Consider the following 17,081-nt stretch of genomic DNA (forward strand, 5'->3'; position numbering starts at 1 on the left):
GCGGCGCCAGCGGGGTTAATGGATGACAGCCAGAGAAGTTAACTAAGGGAGACGATCCAGCAGTTTGACATTTTCTCCCATGCCGAAAAAGAGTAATTCCTCCTAGCATATGGACTAACTCATTTTTGGGAGAAAAAAAAAAGGGGGGGGGGGGAAACTGGACAGAGAATGAAAATCCTTCATCCTTTAGCAGTCTGGGAACGCAAGGTGTTGAGGGGAGGGGGAGGATGCGTACCGTAGCAAGCCCATTAGGCCGCATTACATACTAGACATAACTATAGTGGTCAGACCAGGTCAGTCAGTGGATAAAGGTTATCCATCATAAAATGTGAGCAGACGCGAACAGTCCAAACAAACTGCTTCTAGAGACTTCATGAGAGCAAGCAACCCAATGCTACTAACTACAACAGGCTGGCATTATAAGGAAAACATGGGGCGATATACCTAGGCGGCTAAACATTGTACTGGTAAAAGTTTTCTATTGAAAACTGTTACTGTTTGAAGCGAAAGTGTTTTTGGTGACGATAGACGCAAGTCTACTTGTAACAGTCACTCGAACGTAAGCTATTCAAAGTGCCAAGACGGCCCAGGTCTGTAAAGTCTAAAAAAAGGAGTTGGGATCGGATGCCTAACAGTTCATATAGATGTGTCGGTTGTTAAGATCTACATTGATATCATTTCGCAATTATATGGAATCTGTGGTCCAGTGGCAAAAACCATTGGGCTACCTACCAATGGAGATCGAGATCGAATCCCCACTCGACCCGAAATGTATTTCCTGAGAGCTTAAAGGCTCTAAACGCTTTAAAGACCAGCTTAGGCGCCAACTTGCTTTAACTGACAATAGTAGAGAGCACCTGGTTGCAGGCGACTTCAGAACGAGACAGCTGGAGCTCACTTCCAAAGGCCGCGGGAGACACATTGGAGACAATAAGAAAATCCACTGCTGAGGACAGACGCAGACGGCGAAAATCTAATCTAAATAGAACACCGATGGATAATGGTTATGCCTGCACTATATGTTGCAAAAAATATGTAGGTCGCAGCTGGGGCTACATAGCCACGGGAAATACTGCATTCCTCATTAATCCTCGGACTCGAAGACAAGACTTATTATTATTTTCACTTTCACCCACATGTCAACATAGAGATTAAACTCTAGCGCACTTAGCATGTCTGCAGAAACATGAAGAAGGAAACAAAACGCGCTATATAAAACCCAATAAAAAATAAAGGAACAACTTTTTATCTCCTAAATCTAAAGTTTAATACTATTTGTAATGGGAAGATTCCATCTATACTGAACAGGAAAGAGTCACCAGAGATATTGGTATGATGGTCATCCATCACGTCTAATGACTCCTCGTGTGTCATAATGAAGATAAGATTAACCCATAGCATGGTGGGACTGACCATTACCATCATAAAACCAGGCTACCTTCATACATTGCAACACTAAACACAGGTCATGGTGATCAAACGTCACAGAATAGTGATGAATGAAAATCCTCACAGGAGTAATGCCAGAAGATTATAACCCGGGAAGTGGAGTTGAGATATCATGATGGAGTCTCCCTTACTTCACTGAGAACCAGACAATTCATCACAATGACCATTAGAATGGAGAGGGTATGAAAATAAAGGGGAACCAATTCTTTTATCATTTGTACAAGTCAGAGAATTAATCAATTATACTCCAATTGTGCTTGGTAAGGAAGAATTCTTTAATGTGTTTGTCCTTGCATATGGAATAAGAAATTTTTTTTTTTTTAAATCTTTTTGCATATGTTTTTGTAATTGTAAGTTATGGTTCAATGTCATATGAATCAGTATTAATTTATTTAAAAAACAAATCAGTTGTCATTTATCTTAGTTATGCTATCCTTATTAAAAGAAGTTGTGCATTGGTTTATTTAGTATTTTTAGTGGTTTGTATTGATACATTGAAAAAAATGCTAGGTTTGTTCTTAATTGTAAAGCTATTCCTGGACTCGCTAGTTTATCTACAGCAAATTTCAACAGACAAAAAGAGGAGAAAAAAACAGCTATATACTAAATATACCAGTATATTTGATTGGTTTCCTAGTAAATTTATGTTTTAATTTAATACCAATTTGTACAGTAAATCATTACAAGATGAAATTATGAATAGATCTATTGCCTGTGGGATAGTGATACAAAGATATGTAGGTATTGCCTGTAAGATAGGGATACAATGATATGTAGTATTGCCTGTAAGATAGTGATACAATGATATGTAGGTATTGCCTGTAAGATAGGGATACAATGATATTTAGGTACCCATTAAGATCTTTAGCTAAAAAAAATAAAAAGATAAAAAAAAATACAACAATCTGCCTTTTTGTGTGGTATGCACTGGACTGCCATTCAGATGGTCTCAATGGTCACTGGTTCATGCCCTGCCTGCTGCCACCGCCCATCATCCTGCAGGAGGTTTGAGCTAGAATATTATGTTCAAGTCTGAAGGAACATCCAAAACATTTTACAAACAAACATCCAAACTTCAGAAAAATCTTCATTCAAAATCAGATGAAATAGAGTTGTAAACATGGAATGACAATTGTAGAAATAGACTTGTGTGGAAGGAGTTCAAGGAACTGTAACTAGTAGCTCAACAAAGTAAACAAACTAGAAGATTGTATATTAGGTCTAAGGAGTCTAACCATTTTAATGATGACTGGCTAATGTCTTCCACATTACATTCAATGTTTCCCAAAGCACCTAAGTGTTCCACGAGGTCTGAATAGGTGTTCCAGGAACTACTGGAACAACTGCAAAGTGTTCCATTAAGGAAAAAAGTTTGGGAAACACTGCTCTAAATCATACTTGATATTGTTAATGCTTATGCTATTCTTGAAACACAGTCTGAGTTACTTGTTATGCTGGAATTTTATGGATTTCATTTGTGATTAGTGAGTCTAGATCTAGCAGTTTCTATGTTTTCACATAAGTGTAATGCAAATTCAAAAGGAAGCAAAAAAAACATAATTTCTCAATCCCTAAAAAAAAAAAAAAAAAAAAAAAAAAAAAAAATTCCCCTTTTAGACCTTAGTATAGGGCAGATGATGTTAGGGTCATCTGTTTCTTTGGCCAACGGTTAACGAGCAGGGTGTCCTGCGGCCAGCACAATGACCAACCGCCTTTTACTTCCCCAAAATTAAGTCAGGTACCCATTAAAGTTCGGTGGACTCAGGGGTGCCCTAAAAATCACGAAATTCAAAATCAGTCTTCACTGAGATTCAAATGAACTAAACTCAATAAGTAAAGTTCTATCTCTGAATTATAAGATTCAGTCAAATGTAAAGCTTCTCTAAAACTAGATTTATGAAGCCAAACAAAACTGACTTCCTTTTCAAATGATTATTCTCCGAATAATTCTAGAAGTGTCTGTCGATATGTCATATGGAATTTCCAAAGTTATTTTTAACTTGACTAGAATGTAACTGATGACATACTAGTAACAATTTTCACTGTAAACAAATTTAAAGGTCATATCTTATCACATTGGTTTGTGACAGTGTCACAGAAAAGGACTGCATAAATAGACATTTATATTTGATTTTAGGCAATTTCCTTTTCATTAAAATAATTATAATAAAAACTACAATTATTTGTTTTGTGGCTTTTGTAAGTGGATAGTACAAGACAAAATTAAAAAAAAACATTTACAAGGGGAAATAATTCTAGAAATGCATTAAAGTCAATTTTGGTCTGAAAGAGTTCTGAAATGACCTCCCCTCGAATAAGAAGTAGCATTTTAATCTCACCTGAGCAAGTTATCAGTTTTAGTTTACTATTCTGTCACAATGTTTAAATGTTTGCCAGAACATCATTTGATAAAAAAAAAGAAAAGGTAGCAGTATCCACTTTGGTCATAAGGACAAACTCTACTAAATGTGTTAGTTCATTACACAACAAGGTATTGTTATGTAGCTCCCTATCCTGCACAAAAACTTTATATTGCTGACTTAATAGAACACAAAAATGTAAGGGCATTATCTCTTTCAACTTTTCAATCACAAACAACTACATAGAACACTTAAGGTTGAGATTTATCATATAAATAAATATATATACATATAGTACACATATATAAACTAGCCTTGCTATGCTACAGTTAAAATAAATTGGTATATGTTTATTTTGCCTGGAACACTCTTAAACCCATCAATAAATAGCCTGCATTACAAGACTCCTCCATCCCCAACAATTTTCTAGCCCTCAGAATCTATGTCCTTTTTATTTCTGTCTCTTTCATCCAACAAACGAAAGGCCTGCAACCCCCTAGTGTAGAGTATGCACAAACCCATCTTAGGCTCATCAGTTTGTATATTCAAATGAAACGTCTGTCCTTGCTTTCTAAAAGTGCTTAGCCTTACCTGATACTCAGTAGCACGGTGGAAATATTTGATACATGTGTATATTGCCTTGAACATTTTTAAATCCATCAATACAACAGCCCACATCCACTTTTTGGCCCTTGTTGATTTTGTGACACAGGCAGTATCTACAATAATATCTCTATTGGCAACTTAGTCCACTCTTCACATATTTTATTTTTATTTTGTCAGTCATAGAACTAGATATAGATAAGCACCTTATTTAGAATACCCCATGGTCACAAACCATACTACCCCCCCCCCCCCCTCCAAAATAAAAACACATAATCATGCTTTTAGTAGGCATTATATTTACTGGACAATTTTTAAAACTTTTTTAATGATTTAGATTAAAGGCCTACTTGTAAATCTAGATCTAGTCGCTTAAACATTATCATTAACAACGCTCTTTACATTTCAAATTGTAGTAATTTTCTCCATACACGCTTTCATTCAAATGTAAAATACATTTCATAATCACAATGATCTAAGGATGATTCCTCACATTCACTCTGACACTTATCTACCCCTAGTGGAGAATTAGAAGAAATAAACATAAAAAAAAAAAAAAGGGAACTAAAGAAAATTATGCACCAAAAAAAGTGTTAACAATAACTCCCCAAGGAAGAAAGAAACTAAAAACAAGACAAAGTGAACATTAAAAACAAGTCGTCCAAAGTATTTCATGAAAAATGTTAGTAAGTCCTATGCTGTAAAATTAATTATTATGTTAATAAACATTTTTTTTTCAATGGCGAAATATATGTCAATATTTCAGACAAAAAAATTAATATTGCAATCCATTCTATAAAATGCCGGATTTTCGCACTTTGCAATAACACAAATATATAAAGTTGAACCAAGAAATAGTACAGCAGGCATAATTTGAAGTGACTAATGAGGATCAGAGGGGCTATTATATGAAGCTCATTGGAATAGCATACAAGAAAAAACATTTTCTTAAATTTATTATTATATTTCTTATATTATTATATAATATTTCTTATTAATCTTTTCTTTTCTTATAATTATCAAAATGCTATTTAATCAAGACAAAATCTGAAGAGTTCAGATTCTTTTGTGTCATTTTAGACTACACAATGCTCCATAGTTCCATATTTGAGTGATTCAAGTTATTAAGGTAAAGGTTCTGTAGGTTTTTACTTAACATTTAACAATGTTTCTTAGCCTTGAATGAGCTTTCTTCCAAAGTTTAAGTACAAGAGATTGACTCTTCATAGGCCCCTCAAGATGAAATCATTTAATCACAATCTTTGCAAGGTCCCATCTCTTTAAGATGGTCGTCTATTGAAGCAAAGATGGAGGTCTGGTAGTCAAGAGGAATTCCTACATGTTCCTACTATGTCTGTAAATCTACATTTGCTTGTTTACTTAGATGATTACATAAAACTCCCATGTTAAGAAGTGTTAACAAATGTTTCAATACCTATTTACTGAAAACATTTTCTTATATTTCCCATAATGTCAGAAAGAAATCACCCAGACACAATTTAGGCTGGTGTTTAAACAGACACAATTTAGACCGGACTTTTGTATACCTGTTAGTAGGAGAGGAAAATGAAAACGTAACACTTACTTCAAATTCCCTTATGTTGAACATGTTTTTGAGTATAACAATTCTCTCGTGTTTGGCTCTCTGGAATGGAAGTTTGTCAGGTCTCCAGTCAAACAGCCTAGATAAGATAGACACATATATTTACTTCAAAGGAATTTCAGTTGATATCAGCATTGATTTAGTGAAAGTCTTTTCATCACATAAAATACAAATATTTGTTCACTATCAAATACAAAAATGCATTTTTATGAAAAAGCAATGAATTTCAAGCTTAATTTAAGTAAACTTCACTAATTAACAAAAGCTAAAAAAAAAAACAGGTATTTGTTTATCGGATAATCAGCTAAATAAAGGCATGTTTTCAAAACAATGATATGTTTCACAAGTAAGCTTTTCCATTAGATTTGCATTATTTATTATTACTATGACCTCTGCCCATAAAAATCAGAAAAAAAAACAAAACAAAACAAAACAATGCGTTAGTTGAAAGTTAAACATAGAAAATAGTTTACTTCTGCTGTCTCTCTTTCAATTTCTGCTTGGCTTTGTTGTTGAGTTTTTTCTTCTTTTTAGACGGGTCAAACTCTCCTTTCATCTCAAACTTGGCTCTCTCTACACTGATTTTATTACCTCGGATGTCCATTCCATCTAAAATTTGAAGAGCTAGGTTCACTGATTCTGGCTATACATGCAGATAAAATAATTTTATATACATACAAATCTGTTAAACAAAAAAAAACAACAACTAAATAGATGTGGACAATCTTAGTAAATGTATTTTTATCTAATAGGCTTTAAAAATGTATTAGTTATCACTATTTTTATTTTCTATATTCTCCTACCTCCCTTGTAGCCCATGCATTTTTTTTCTTTTTTTTTTTAGCGCCAGAAAAATGAGTGTTTAAATAATTAATTTTGTGGGAGCATGGTGGCAGTGACAAGCTATTATCTTCCAAACCGAGGGGTCCCGAGTTTGAATCTTGGTGAAGACTGTGATTTTAATTTTTGGGATTTTAAGGACATCCCTGAGTCCACCCAGCCCTAATGGGTGCCAGACATTAGTTGGGGGAAAGTAAAGTGGATGCTTGTACACTTGCCAAATGACACCCTAGTTAACCCTGGACATAGAAACATCATCAGCCCTATAGATTGAAAGAAGCTGGTGTTTTGTTTTAGAAAGGTCAGTAAAAATAGACATCTAAATCTTTACTACTGTATCAGGAGCATTAAAGTTAAAGGGACAAAAATCTTTTAAGGGAGACAACTCTGACTTAATTTTGCTGATGTGCTGTAGAAGTATCCATCTACATAGAAGGCATTTTATTTAACTACAATATTATAGCCTCGTATCACTACAAATGTATGTCTTGAAAAAGTGACTATAAAGAAAAATACTCTTTTATAAAAGAAATCGTCCTTGTAAGAAATAATTGTCAACTTTTCTACAGCTTTCAATTGTTTGTCAATATCTTATTAGTTCAGCAGTTTTCTTTCATGCCATGCAAACTGATACGAACACAATGTTTTTCCCAGATTTTTTAAAACTTACATATACTAACATTATTTTCTGTATTCTTGTTACATTTTTTTCTTAATCAGTTGTACAAAGTGTAACTGTCAACATAACATATACAAAACAACTTTTCTTTAATTAAGCAGGACCACTGCACCAACAGCCTAAGCTCACAGTAGTTGATTGCCTAAAAGCTAAAAATTGATCCAAAGTGAATATTAAGTGCTTATATCAACTGGACATAGCCCAGGAAAAGAAAAGATGATTGACATAAAGTGCTTACAAGATCTGATCTACCAAGCACATTTACAGCTCTCAAGTAGTCATGCCTTTGTTTGATAGTCTCAATGATGGAAGATTTTCTCAATTAAGGGAAGGAAATATCTCACATGTCACAAATGCTCCAATTCAAGGATATTTAAAAAAAAAATTCTTGGGGACCATTCAGTACTTGTGGGACAGCACAAAAGTGTGACACCGCAGCAGAAAATAGGTGATAGAAAAAAAAAACAAGCCTCAATACTCACACCAGTCAACAAATTTATCATTGTCAAGAATGCAGAAAGAGCATTAGTGTTTAAATAAAAGCACTTGTTCACATCATAAAATGAGGGCCTTGCTTAGAGGTGTGGAGGCACCGGGGAAACAAAGGAGTAGAGGCCCCTAATTATTTTCAAAAAAAGATAAGATAAGATAAGTTAAGGAAAAATTCAGTAAGTCTTTCAAAACTGTATTGCCCCCAAATAAAACCATTTCAACAAATAATGTAGTAAGTTGTTAAAGTCAAATACAATTTAATTAAAAATCTAAATTACCACATAACTGAGTGAAAATTTGCAAGTTTTTTTCAGCGAAAGGTCATTGATGATTTTGTTGAAATTTAACTCTTGGAGTTAATCACTTTCAAAGCTAATTAGGGTTAACTTCGATAGCTGGTTTTAACTTGTCTTTCGAGCCTATCCTTTATAATGTTCATTTCTGAAAACAGCATCTCCCCAGTGTTATTCGAGACCATGAAAACCAAGTCCATTCTTAGTGTAATTTTAATGTTCAGGATGGTAGCACTGACATTTTGATTGTAAAGAATGTGATAGCAAAACAGCTCCTTATTGTAGTCTTTTTTTGTAGTCTTGTTGGTATAAGACGATCAAAATACAAACTGAACCAACTCATCACCTAGGCTAGGCTTTAAATCATCTTTGTAAGCTTTACCAATTTACCTACATGGGATAACAGATTCAGAGAAAATTTAGCATTTGTTGCAAAATGTATGTGGTGTCTAATACAATTTTGGGAATTCCACCAGGATTTTTTGCTCCGAGCACACTGCAAGCAAACATTTCTTAAACCTTAAAACTCATGTGATTGTCAAGCCATTAAACAGCATAATTTTATTTTTTATGTACTCATTGTAGAACAGCTCAGTATTGTTATGACTTTCCCATGCGCATCGCCATCCAAGATAGTGCAGAAAGAAGGTGCGCACTATTAGTGACCAGACAAGTCGGATGTTGACATAAGAGACTAACGATTTCCGCCCAAGGAGAGAGCCAATATGGAGATGCTGTGCTCAAGGCAGATGCCCTTAGTGTTTGTCATGTCTCTATGTAAATTATCGTCTATGTCCTCGTTGAGTTGCCTCACTTAAGTTATTACAATTGGTTGTCAGAAGTGGGATTATAGGCAACTCAACGAGAGGAGGTAGGCTTTGATTACAATGACATATTTGAAGCTATTACATCAGCTCTCAATTAAAGAGCTACGACAAGAGCTTCGGGACCGATGTTTAAAACCCGTCGGTAGCAGGGAAACGCTCAGGGATTGTCTGAGGCAAGCTCTGATCAAAGAAGAAGAAGATCCGGAGACCTACAAATTTGAAATTGAACTTGGGATTGTTGAGTTCATTGGCAAGATACAGGAAGAAATTGATGCAATGTGTGAACAAATTAACAGTATGGGGAACAAGGTAGATAAAATGATGTCTCAAGTGAAAGAAGTAGACTCGTTGGTAAAGGAGCAGTTGCCTGTAGACTCATTGGTAAAGAAGTTGCGTGGTCAAGACTGTGGCTGCACAAACAGTGGTGACGGAGACGCTGGGGATTGGAGCGCCGTCTGTGTCTGTGTTGTGGGCAAGTCTTGTGGTTGTGACTTTCAAGACGAGAAACGTGACAACGATTGCTGTGATGATCTCAACGAGATGTACCGAATCGAACAGAAAGAGACAAATGAAGAAACTGAAGTCTGTTATGTGCCTGAAGCGGATGTTCCTGTTGTACCTGTTACCAGTACCTCAATGAGCCGGACGGAGCAAGACAACGTTGGGTCTGCGTTCAAGCATGTTGCTATGGACCTTAAAGACCTCTGCCTATCTGTCGGTGCTCACGAGGGAAATTCGAAGCTTGACAACTGCATCCAGAAGTTTAGCATGAACTGTACGTGCGGCGCATCACACATAGAATTTAGATGCCAAGAAAACCACCAACAGGGCATATGTATTTCTACCATCATCATCGACATTGGCATAGATGAATGTCAATCGGACCACTCTAAATCTGAGCTGTCAAGAGGAAGACATTTCCACTTGAACCTGAAGAGACCTATCTTCTGGACGTGAGACTGTTGTCTGAGGATGACTGCGGTGCATTGGACTTTGCTTGCAACGTGGCTGCAATCGAACCTGCAGCTCCCTTGAGAGGCGTCTGTCGGGAAGGTCTGCTGAGACAGCATGTCCGATCAACGGCTGTGCTGAAGAAAACAGTGCTCGACCCTATCTCTTTGTGTGGCAAACGGCCACGTCATTATCGCAACAACAGCCTGGTCAACTGGAGAAAGAGAAAGCGGCACTGGAGGAAAACAATGCGGATGGCTTCGTGGGGAACACGCTCCTGCCGCCTGTGGCTCCCACTGATCAACCTCCACCTGAACTGTCAAACCTCAGCTGCAGTGTTTCTTTTCGGGACGAAAAGTGCTAAGACGGGGGCAATGTTATGACTTTGCCATGCGCACCGCCATCCAAGATAGTGCAGAAAGAAGGTGCGCACTATCAGTGACCAGACAAGTCGGATGTTGACATAAGAGACTAACGATTTCCGCCCAAGGAGAGAGCCAATATGGAGATGCTGTGCTCAAGGCAGATGCCCTTTGTGTTTGTCATGTCTCTATGTAAATAAACGTCTATGTCCTCGTTGAGTTGCCTCACTTAAGTTATTACAGTATGTTAAGGGTTAACTCAAGAGTGTTGCCAACCAAAAGATTGTTGGTAAAAGTTGATAACCCCCTCCATCCCCCGATAGACATTTGAATATTTTTTAAAACCTCTTTTGTGGTGGCCCCTACCTTGTGGGGTCCCCTGACCATGCATAAAACCACAATGCTTGACTTTAGTATGACAAAACAAGAATGCTTTCATTTATTCTTATTCCAAGGTTGGACTATATGTATTAATTATTTTTTTATGCTTACAAATTTGGAGGTCCCCCATTAACACCTCCTCAGTGTAAGCATAAACATTCAGTAGATGCAAACTGAAGACAAGCTAGATTACCTTTATATATGTGCACAATCCATCCCCCTTTAGGTTGCCATCTCTGTCTTTGTATAACTTAAACTTTGGTTTCTTAGTAAGAGGATCAAACATAATAAGGCCACATTTACTGAGCACATCTTTGAACTCATCTTCAGTGATATCTAAAGGTAGCCCTGTAACATAGAGCTGTGTGGAGGACTCTGGGTTTATTTCAAACCAACCTGTCAATCATAATATAATTAGTCAAATGAAATTTAAAAATGTTCATTGAAATCTACATATCAGAAACTGAATTTGTTAGTGATATAAAAATTTGGTGAGAACACAGATCTTTTATACGTTTATCTGTACTTGTTTTACAAGTTTCTGATGTTTGTTAAAAATTGAGGATTATTACACCCTAGACCAAATCTGCTGCACAACATTGAGCTGCTGGCAGTGTTCAAACCCAGGACCATTGGGATAACATTGCAAAGTACATTACCACATGCTTTTGAAATACAATCTAAGTTAGCAGAATTTTCATTTTTTCTTTTTATTACTTAATAAAAGAAATGTTTTTATTTTGTAAATAATTAGCCACACCTATTTAAATGTCACTTCTTTTAAGATATAAGATAAGATAATTTTTATTGATCCAATCAAATGAAAATTCAGTCTGACTACAATTGACAACCTCAGCGTAACTACTGTACAATAACAATATAAATGCAAATATGAACAACATTCACATACGAAACACATACACACTCATAACCAGCTCTTTATAAATTAGACTTCTATGTACTTCTCGATGACGACAGATGATCTTGTAACACTCTGACCAAAAGTGGGATGAAGGTTTTTAAATCTTTCTGTTTGAGTCCTAATGGAAAGGAGATGACCACTTTGTTCAGATCTTATGTAACAGTTGTTTAATGGGTGCAGGTTATCTTTAACAATTGTGAGTGTTTTGAAAAGGCATCTTTCATAAAAAAGTTCTTCAAGAGATGGTAGCTGTGTTCGAGTGTTAATTAGTCTATTTAGTCTAAGTCTTTGTGCCAGTGAAGTATTAACATACCAGCAAGGTGATGGCAAAGTTAATCAGGCTGCTGATGGTTGCTGTATAAAAAAGTTTAATTATTGTTTTGTGGATGTTAAATTTCCTTAGCTTTCAAAGATGGAAGAGATGTTGGTGAATTTTGGTGTAAAGGTTTAGACAGTGTTCACTCCATTTAATGATACTATACACCTAAATTTTCCAGTCAGGTTCAAGTTAATGAATAAGCCCAACTCAATCATACAGCATTACTTGTTCTGGAAATATATTAAAAGATCAAGTTAATGTTACCTTTCAGATTTTTAAGCATATTGTAACTCTGCCTAATGTTAAGCAAAATATTCAAATACAAAAAAAAAAAATCCTTCCCTAACTTTGAAAATATAATCCGATAAACTTTGGTATACAGCAGTAAAAAAAAATCTATAATCATTTAATGTATGCCAAAATTGTAAAAATAACCTAGGTTTGTATTAGAAAAAAAAAACAACTATGATCATTCTATATCATTGTTAATAAGGAAGTAGTAAACAGAGCATATAGTCAGAATGAGGACAGGCACATTGATCAAGACTGCTATGAGATAGACACTATAAAAGAGAAAGAAAAGCCAAAAAAGCACAGCCATTGACACTTGTTGATGTACCAATGAGACCTGATGATTGGTAATAAAAATTATCCAAAAAATATTTGTACACATTATGAATAATGAATAAACTCATTACTCATGGTATTTTGTCAACCAGTTTGCAATATTCCAAAATGTTTAGATAGGAATATGAAAAATGATTTTATGAAATTGTACTGCTATCTTGTTTTTTTTTTTTTTTTAAATACATGTTCATAATCTTACCCACTTCTGCAGGATTTTCTTTCCTCTTTTCACCCTTGGCTTCTTTCTTCTTCTTTTTGTTGTCTGTCTGAGGAGCAGCTGATGTCCTCTGTGATATAAAGTCTGGCAAAACCTCAGCATCAGGATGTTGCCTGTAGTAATCCCTGTAGGCATCAGCATATTCTTGACCAAAGTAGTACAAGTTGTACTCGTAGTGTTCATCTGATGTAGGATCTCCTATCTGCTCCTTTGTTGCTGCTGCTTCAGGTGCTGGCTGGCTCTTGTTCTCTGGCTTACTGTCACCCTCAACCTTCTCCTCTTCCACCTCGTTGCCTTCTTCATCCAGCTTGGGAAGGGCTGGTTGTTCCTTACTGATAACATCATAGTAGTTTTTCCAGTATTCATTGTACTGGGCCTGTTTCTGCTCTTCAGTGAGATCACTAGTATCCCCATAGTTAATGCCATAGTTCATTTGGTACTGAGCCAGAAAGTCAGTATCAATCTGTGGAGTGCACAGTAGAGTATGTATAAATTATTTGAATGACAGATAAATCCCTTTTTTTTCAGGTTGAAATTGTTGTAATCTATTAATGGCCTTCTTCACAATTGTTACAAACCAGACATTTGAAAATGTTTATCTGTAACAATAACAGAAATTATTGTTGCTGTGTGTTATTATTTTATTATTACTTTATTTTGAGCTTGTTCCTTACTAATTACAAATGCACAATTTTAACATTCAACTAAGTGTTGAGTGCTGTTGAATTTAAAATATTTATTTGAAATATTTTTATGTATCTTGAAATATTTTAATCATTTTTTTTTACCATTCAAACCACAAACATTGTACACTGTTACAGCATAATAAATTCTTCACTGATAAAATTCCCATTTGCAACATTATGACTATGTAATTTAGTTTCTTTCTTAAGTCTAGTTAAAAAAAAACGAGCAAAATGTATTAAAAAAAAAAAAAAAAGTTTATCTAAAGAGGAAAAACTTGGTCCTTACATTATATCTATTAATAATGTACAAGTTATTTCCCTTATTCAATGTCAAACAAAATAATTAATTACCAATAATTAATTGACTAATTAAGTATTTTTGTTTATTGATCCATGTTTTGTTAGGTACAATAAATTATTGTTTTAAGTATCAAGTTGATCGGAGAATATGTGAGGGAGTAATAGCATAAACAATTATTTAAAGGGACTAAGTTCAACAAATTTAGCCATATCTGTGAATACTGAAGTAATGGTTTCCCTTGTTGGTATCAAACAAATAATTAATTACTAGTAATTGTCTAATTGGTTACTTCTTTTTTATTTATTAATTCATGTCTTGTCTCTGCAAATTGTGCCAAGTTTAAACTTGATCAGAGAATGGGTGTGTGAGTAATAACTGGTACTGCAAATACCAGACATTGGGAGTTGATATAAGCTTTATAATGACAGAGAATAAAACAAACTTGGTTTTACTACTAAAGTCGTTTAGTAAATTAAGTACTGGATATCAAGCTTATGTAATTTAGATGACTATAAAATATATGCTATGAGATAAGATAAACTTCTGCGTTGTAACTGAGAGTCCTCTTAAAGTTTAGAAATCAACATTATGATATGAAATAGCAGGAAGATAACAACAGACAAGAATTATCTCCCATTTGGAATTTTTAATGGAGAATAATTCAAAGCCACTATATTAAAAAGATTTATAAAATTATATCCCTTAACAGCTTGATGTGACTTTATTTTATGTACATTTGTATTATTATTACTATTACTAGTATTACTATTTACACAATCATACAAATAATATGCATTTGTAAGACAATTATCTTGTTTACTTGACTAAAATAAGCCTAGACTACAACAGTTTTTTTTTTAAATCTCACTAATCTCAATTATACAAGCAATTGATACTTGAGAAAAACGAAAATGAAACTAAACTTTGTAGGTGGGTCAGGAAACTTCTATATATTTCACTTGTTCTGCAAGTCAAAAGTTAGGGTTAGGTCTGACTTTAAAAAAGCCTGATTTTCCTAAACTTATCAATCCATTACAGCTTAGATTTTATGAAGAAAATTATATGAACATCCTAAATTGGGTGCCTCTTGTGCTACCTTATTGCCCCTACATCCTAATACACCCTTTATGAAAATGTTAGTATATAACAGCATACAGCTTTGCAAAGGGAAATTGAATTCCTGAAATCCTCAAATCATACCATTTAGATCAATGGAAAATTTGAGACATAATGATTAAACCTAGGGGGTTCAATACCTTAGGAAAATAAGCTCGTCTTTCTGGATCCCACTCCATGACAGTACCATCTTCATCTGTGTATGTCAAACCATGTGACAGTGTCTCCCCTTCTTCCTTCGCTAGTCTAGCAAGCTCCTCTTGCCTTAACTGCATCTCAAACTCATCTTCTTCTTCTAATGGTGCACTTGACATGATGCTTATATGAGGAAATAGGGTAAGACAATAATTAAAATAATATGCTGTTTAAAAAAAGCTTTACTAAACATGATTTTCATGACACTACCATTTGATGTTTTCATTGATTCTACATTACTCATTAGAGGGCATCTTAAGTATATATAAGTATAATATAAATATTCTAATTATTCTCAAAAATATAAGTATTCTAATTATTCTCAAATTTTTTTCAGATTTTTTTTTCACACAAAACATTTGTAGGTTCTTGTTTAAGTTGTGTTGGCTGAGCACCTAAAATCAGCACAGAAACCTAATTCCATATATATACTTCCTCCTCCACTGGTCCACAAAACATATAGCAGAATATTATGGTCTAAAGTACTAATATCTTACTAATATAGTCTCTAGATCAAAATCTAGTACAGGTCATATTTTATAAAAACATTAAACAGACTTTCCTTCAAAAAAATTATCTATTGATGAAATAATTTAATAGGAGATTTAAACTATGCTAAGTGTTTGGCTGAATCAGGCAGCCAGTTCCATCAATTTACATGCTGATGATCTAGATTCTAGAGTCTAGACCAAGGGTTCTCAACCTGTGGGCCATAAAGAATGAGGTTGAATAGGGATATGCCAGGAGTCACAAAAGACCATAGAAAATAATTAAAATATGGATTTTAAAAATATTCTATGACCTATCATGTAATACTTGACATTGTCACATTGTGACGTGTACAGTACAGTACATAACTTACATATATAGAATTATTAGAAATCTACTTTTTCTAGATCTTATATTTATCATATGAAGTTATTTAATCATTTATGTTAATAAATGAGTCAATAGACTCAAGTATTTAAGTTAAAACTTAATAGTCTTCAAATAATTATTATAAATAAAAATAATAGACTAGATTCTAGATGTAGTTCTAATAGTAATACTAGTACCTACTAGATCTAGTTAAAATCACTGTGTAGAAATGACTAGATTTCACTAGATCTAGATTTACTTTTAGTTAAACTTACACTGTTCTATTATTACTCACTGACTAAGAGTGTAGAGAGTCTAAGTCACTCTAACTTAACTCTAAGTCTAAGAGAGTCACAGTCACTTCAGTGTCTTCACAATCACAGTGACAGTGAGTGTAACTAACTAGACTAGTCAGTAATCAGTAACTGAGTAAGTCACTGTAACTGTAAGTGTGCTGTGGTGTAGAGAGACTAGTGACTAGAGTGACTCTAGTCTAGAGTGTAGACACTAAGACTCAAGACGAGTCAAGACTGTGTTACGACAGTTACTCACATACTCATGATACTGTGAGTGTGAGTTACGTGTAGAATCTATTGTGATCTGTAGACAGTGTACTGACTTTACTTTTATTGAGTCTGATCTAGGATGTAGATATTAACTAGATCTATGTCTAGTCAACATCTAGATTCTAGATCTATATAATCTAGATCTAGTCCAGACTATAATTTAGAAAAATTGCACTTTTTGTTTCGTATGCATGATGTTTAACTTCGCGTACCTGACGATGTTAACTTTTATTTCCGGGGCAAAAGAATGTAAAAGCTATCGACTCATTAAAATGTGAAATTTGAACTGAAACAAATAACAAACAACTAAAGCTAGTTAATTATCTAATATTTTATAGTTAATTACATGTTTTGGATCAGTCTATATTAGCTTTTTAAAAATTTCAAAATATCAAGCTGTAAAGACATGATAATCATTTTAGATTTAGATCTAG

At 34.4% G+C, this 17,081-nt stretch overlaps 1 protein-coding gene across 6 annotated transcripts in view; it reads right to left on the reverse strand.

Moving 5' to 3' along the window:
• The window catches only part of LOC106050590 (HIV Tat-specific factor 1 homolog), a 49,074-nt gene extending 32,175 nt beyond the window's left edge, over positions 1–16,899 (reverse strand). Inside the window, exons 1-6 of one of the 6 annotated variants that reach the window (XM_013205592.2) lie at positions 16,860–16,899; positions 15,169–15,346; positions 12,908–13,388; positions 11,034–11,236; positions 6,489–6,658; positions 5,998–6,094 (exon numbers count right to left, since the gene is read on the reverse strand). In XM_013205592.2, the coding sequence (XP_013061046.2) occupies positions 5,998–6,094; positions 6,489–6,658; positions 11,034–11,236; positions 12,908–13,388; positions 15,169–15,342 (1,125 nt within the window). In that variant the 5' untranslated portion in view covers positions 15,343–15,346; positions 16,860–16,899. The other 5 variants (XM_056031446.1, XM_056031443.1, XM_056031445.1 and 2 more) reach the window with 5 other exon arrangements.
• Positions 16,900–17,081: the final 182 nt, after the last annotated feature.

This window comes from Biomphalaria glabrata, chromosome 6 (genome assembly GCF_947242115.1).
Source record: "Biomphalaria glabrata chromosome 6, xgBioGlab47.1, whole genome shotgun sequence".
NCBI classification, from domain to species: domain Eukaryota; kingdom Metazoa; phylum Mollusca; class Gastropoda; family Planorbidae; genus Biomphalaria; species Biomphalaria glabrata.